Source organism: Suncus etruscus, chromosome 15 (genome assembly GCF_024139225.1).
Source record: "Suncus etruscus isolate mSunEtr1 chromosome 15, mSunEtr1.pri.cur, whole genome shotgun sequence".
NCBI classification, from domain to species: domain Eukaryota; kingdom Metazoa; phylum Chordata; class Mammalia; order Eulipotyphla; family Soricidae; genus Suncus; species Suncus etruscus.
Genome location: NC_064862.1, coordinates 84,392,790 through 84,398,525, shown reverse-complemented (window position 1 = coordinate 84,398,525; position 5,736 = coordinate 84,392,790). Strand labels below are relative to the sequence as shown.

Genomic DNA, 5,736 nt, shown 5'->3' with positions numbered 1-5,736 from the left:
CCAGCGTTCCTCAAGGGTTACTTCCTTGTTCTGAAGTCAGGAATCACTCCTGGATGGCTCGGAGGACCATATGGAATGCTGGAGATTGAGCACAGATAGAACTCGGGTCAGCAGTGTGCAAGGCAAGTGCCCTACCAACTGTACTATTACTCTGGCTACTTTATTTCTTTGTTATCCACATACAAAGGAAATCAAATATTTCTCTTTCATTTTCTACTGTATTTTACTTAGTATCATCTATATTGTTGTGATGGCAAGATTTCAGCTTTTTTTATTAATAAATTATTTAAGCACCGTAGTCACATAGTTACATAGTTCATAGTTGGATTTCAGTCATCAAATGTGCACAGCCCTTCACCAATATTACTTTTTCCCACCAACATTTTTTTACAGCAGAAAAGTATACTATTGTGTATATTAGACATATCTTCATTATCTAGTTACCCACTGATGGAAACCAAACTGTGCTCCCAGAGAACCTAAGTGGGAAAAATAGGTGGAAAGGGTTAGTTGGACAGTAGTGAAATGTTATATGAATTTGATGGTGCTATTATAAGCATGTTGTTATACTTTTGAAGATGTATGAAAGAATACTTCTGAGACATATGAGTATTGCAAACATTGTCTGAGTTAAAAATTGTAAATTAAATAAACAATACAAAACCCAAGAACTTTACTTTTACTACCGTATTTACTTGTAAATGTTGTATAGTGTTATGTTTTCTACTGAAGTGTACGCTACACTTTAACCACTTTCTGAACAGGTATAAGCTTTGTGTTTACAAATAGATTATTTTGCTTCTGTTTGTATGCCCAAATGCTAGAAAGATAATCATTTTCAAGTGAATTCCATTCCCATTTCCCTCTCTATGTGTGGATCTCATTTGAGGATACTCCTTTTTTTTTCTGTGAATCCAGGTCTATTCTTTTGCCAATACTACTTTATTAATTTATTTTGCTTTATCAAAAGTATTAAAAAGTTTGTTTTTCTAGTAAATGTGGTAGCTAGTCTAGTCTTTTTGTTTTTTTACATAAAATTCAACTTAATGGTTACCTACAAATAGTCTGTTGATCTTCTGACTGATAATAATTGAATCTCTGACAAGTTGAGAGATGATCTTACCAGATTGGTGCTTTCTCATCTCAACTAGCAATCATCTCACCATCTGTTTAGCTTTCTTAGCTTTATTTATTGTGTTAGTAATTTCTGCAGATAATATGATAAAAGAATTGCATTTTCTAGAGAATACCACCAACACAAGTATTTTCATTGATAATTATAATTGTTTCATGTAATATGTACATTACATATGCATGTAATATGTATCTGAGTTTTTTATTTATCATGTTTCTTCCAACCTTACTATGTTAGCTGAATAGTTGAGTGGTTTTTTAAATTAAATTATTAATTGAGGACATTCTCAGCTCGGAGAAGCCATTATTTTACTAACACCTCTGCTCATATAGATTTACTTAGTTTTCTTTTTATTATTACAAATAGTAGACTACAAAATTATACTTAATAGAATAAGTGATTGAGATCATTTGCATTTGTACCTAAACTTTTGTATAAAAAATGGTTCTCATCATCAAGCATAATACTCTAAGTTTATGATTATAGTCTTTTTTTTGTTTTTTGGGTCACACCCAGCAGCGGCAGGCTTGGGGGACCATATGGGATGCCAGGATTCAAACCACCATCCTTCTGCATGCAAGGCAAATGCCCTACCAGTATGCTAACTCTCTGGCACCATAGTCTATTTTTTTAAAGCAGTTTATTTTATTGATTAGTTTTTGGGACACATCTGGCAATGCTCAGGGCTTACTACTGGCTTTGTGCTCAGAAATCGCTTCTGGCAGGCTCAGGGATCATATGGGATGCCAGGAATCGAAACGGGTTCATCACGGGCCAGCCACATGCAAGGCAAATGTGTTACCACTGTGCTATCTCTCCGGCCCAAATGATTATAGTCTATTAATTTGAGGACATGTCTGCTCATTTTCTAAGAATTGTTATCAAAGAGTTTTGAAATTTAAATGTTATCTCTAGATCAATTGATGTGATTTTCTTTGATCAATGTATTAAATTTATTTTCTAATATTATTTCAATTTACCAGGAATAAGTCTCATCTAGTTTTATATAAAATGATTTGAAATTAGTACCAACTTATTAACATTATATCACATATTTTGACTTCTACCCCCATTCTGACATGCAATTTTCTTTTACTGTAATTCTTGATAGTTAGGGAATGTAGAAGTCATAGATAATTTAAGGAATATTCTGACTGCTTCTATTTTTTTAAAGTGATTTTTAGAGTTAGTGTCAAATTTCTTCAAATTCATTATCATTTCACTGGTACTTTTCCTTCTTATTGAGGCAATATGATTTATAACTAATAAATTAATACTCATTAATGCTATTAATGAGAGTTTTGTACATCCACTGGTTTAATAACATAACCAGAATGTCTGCTTTCTTTAATTAACGACAGCCTTATAGAAACGATCTGTTGTTAAACTTCTTTCCATTTTACCATGTTTCTCTCTCACTATGTCTCTCTTACCTCTTCAGTTATCAAAAAAGTCTCTCCATAGATCTCATGTGTACTTAGAATCCTTATTCTAGGCCAAGTGCTTATAAATTCTTGAAATATCAAGCTAAGTTGCCAGAGAAGCTTGAATCCAACATATTGTCCTCTGCTTCCTGGTCAGTTACACTTTCTCTGCAAGTGGAAACTATTCCATTCTTCTGTTCTTGGGTACTTATGGATGTGTAACAAAAATAATTTCATGTGTGTGTCTGTGTGTCTGTGTAAAGGAAATGATCATTACAAAGAAGACACATGCTGACTAGATGTCCCAGTTTAAAAAAAAAACCCTTTCGACAACAATAACTGAAGATTTTGTAGAAAATATAGAAGTTGAGTGAGGGAATATCTTATCTTAAAGTTATCAAACTAGATGTTGACTAGGCATGATAAATAATACCTTAGCTCCACCCTCGATAGCAATGTCTTACACATTAAAAGACAGCAGGAAGACAGCTTGGCACAGCACTGCATTCTCTGGTCTCCTGCTATAGCTACTAACTTGTCTCTGGCATCTTATTTTTGTAGAATTTATTCCTGTTACACCACACATTGCTTTCAGATGGTGACAGAAATTTCCAATATGAGGTCCTTTGGGGAATTCTTCTGCTTGACCTGAATACTCTTTTATTGAAATCTCTTCCTCACATAAATATATTCCACTGTCCTCATATGTTTTTCTTCATACGTCACTTTATATTCCAATTACAAGAATTAGTCAGAAGTTATCTCTGTACTTTATTTACAACATTATCAAGCTCACTATTTTACTTGATAATAATAACCCACACTAAAACACTGATATTCTAATGTCATCTGACCACAACCCCCCAAGACGGAATGTCGTTAAGGGTTGTATTTTTTTTCTAATTCCATGCTCTTTTCCAGTGACCTAGAATAATGTATGGAAAATAATAGGCTAAAAATTTGTGCAAGCAAAAAACAATCAGAATTTCATCTGTAGTGGAAACTGTATATTTGAAACTGTCTGGTTTGGTAACAAGTCTTGCTTTTTTATTTTTGCATTAAGAGCATTCAAAACTTTCAAAAACTTTGAAATCTTCAGTTACACACACTAAATCTATAGGTGATATAGATAATAAATAGAAGTTTATTAACTATGTTTGAAAAACTCCATCTATTTTATGTTAATTTATTGGCCAATACCTGTACCTAAATCTGCATTACTATGGCTTCCATTCCAGCAACTCCATGAGCTACATGGAACCTGAAAACCAAACACTTCCATCAGCATTTCTCCTTCTTGGACTTTCACAAGAAGCTGTGCTACAGCCTCTCATCTTTTGGCTGTTTCTGTCCATGTACCTGATAACATTCATTGGAAATCTTTTCATCATTTTGGCCATAATCAGTGACTCCCACCTCCATACCCCTATGTATTTCTTCCTCTCCAATCTCTCCTTTGCAGACATCTGCTTCACGTCCTCCACCATCCCTAAGATGCTGCTGAACATCCAGATGCAGAGCAAAGCCATCACCTATGGAGAATGCCTCACCCAGATGTACTTTTTTATGATTTTTGGAGGGCTAGATAACTTCCTCTTGACTACAATGGCCTACGATCGCTTTGTGGCCATCTGCCATCCATTACACTACATGGTCATCATGAACCCTAAGCTCTGTGGAATCCTGCTGCTAGTATCATGGATATTGAGTGTCCTGGATTCTCTATTGCATTGCCTGATGGTGTTGAGACTGTCCTTTTGTACAAACCTGGAAATCCCTCACTTTTTCTGTGAACTTAATCAGGTGCTCCGACTTGCCTGCTCTGACACCTTCCTCAATGACATCGTCATCTATTTTACTGCAGGACTCCTGGGTATTATTCCACTTACTGGCATCATTTACTCTTATTCTAAGATTGTGTCTTCCGTGTTGAAAATCTCATCTGCTAGTGGCAAGTATAAAGCCTTTTCCACGTGTGGGTCTCATCTCACAGTGGTCTCCTTGTTCTATGGAACAGGACTTGGTGTGTACCTTAGTTCAGCTGCTACTGAAAACCCCAAGAATAGTGCAATCGCCTCTGTGATGTACACAGTTGTCACTCCAATGCTAAACCCCTTTATTTACAGCCTTAGAAATAAGGATATAAAGCAGGCCATAATTAAATTTTTCAGTTGAGAATTATGCCATCTGACAGGCTCCTGACTTCCTCATAAGTAGCAGTAGTTAAAACCAATTATTATCTAACTCAGGTGTCCCCAAACTAACCACAACTTTGGGCTACATCTAGCAGCCAAGGACATTTATCCTGCCTGCCAGGAGTTTTTGCCCCTGCTTTCTATCCTGCTTGCTTCGTGGCTGACTAGTGCTGTGCACATGTGTTAGAAGTGCGCCGCCCTCTCCGACTCCTCTCATTCTCTCTCTCCTCTCTCTCCTCTTTGCTCTCACTCCTCTCTCCTGTCTCCCCTCTCTATTTTCTTTTCTTTTGGTTTTTGGGCCACACTCGGCGGTGCTCAGGAGTTACTCCTGGCTCTCTGCTCAGAAATAGCTCCTGGCAGGCACGAGGGACCATATGGGACACCAGGACTCGAACCAACCACCTCTGGTCCTGGATTGGCTGCTTGCAAGGCAAACGCCGCTGTGCTATCTCTCCGGGTTCCCCTCTCTATTTTCTCTCCCCTCTCTCTCCTTTCCTTTCTCTCTTCTTTCTCTTCTCTCTCCTCTCTCCTCTCTCCTATTTTCTCTCTCCTCTCTCCTTTCTCTCTCTCCTTTCTCTCCTCTCTCATCTCTCTCCTCCCTCTCCTCTCCATTCTTTCTCCTCTCTTCTATTTCTCCTCTCTTCTTTCTCTCCCCTCTCTCCTATCTCCTTTAGCTCTTCTCTCTCCTCTCCCCTCTCTTTGCTCTCCTCTCTCCTCTCTTCTCACTCTCTCCTCTCTCTCCTCTCTCCTTTCTCTCTCTCCTTTCTCTCCTCTCTCATCTCTCTCCTCTCCTCTCTCCTCTCCATTCTCTTTCTCCTCTCTTCTATTTCTCCTCTCTTCTTTCTCTCTCCTCTCTCCTATCTCCTTTCGCTCGTCTCTCTCCTCTCCCCTCTCTTTGCTCTCCTCTCTTCTCTCTTCTCTCACTCCTCTCTTCTCTCTTCTCTCTCCTCTTTCTCTATCCTCTCTCCTTTCTCCTCTCTAC

General features: G+C 37.7%; 1 protein-coding gene across 1 annotated transcript; it reads left to right on the top strand.

Moving 5' to 3' along the window:
- The first annotated feature begins 3,813 nt into the window (after window positions 1-3,813).
- On the top strand, window positions 3,814-4,734 carry LOC126031166 (olfactory receptor 7A5-like). The gene has a single exon (XM_049789453.1). It carries the CDS (start codon window positions 3,814-3,816, stop codon window positions 4,732-4,734), a length of 921 nt encoding a protein of 306 aa, XP_049645410.1.
- Window positions 4,735-5,736: the final 1,002 nt, after the last annotated feature.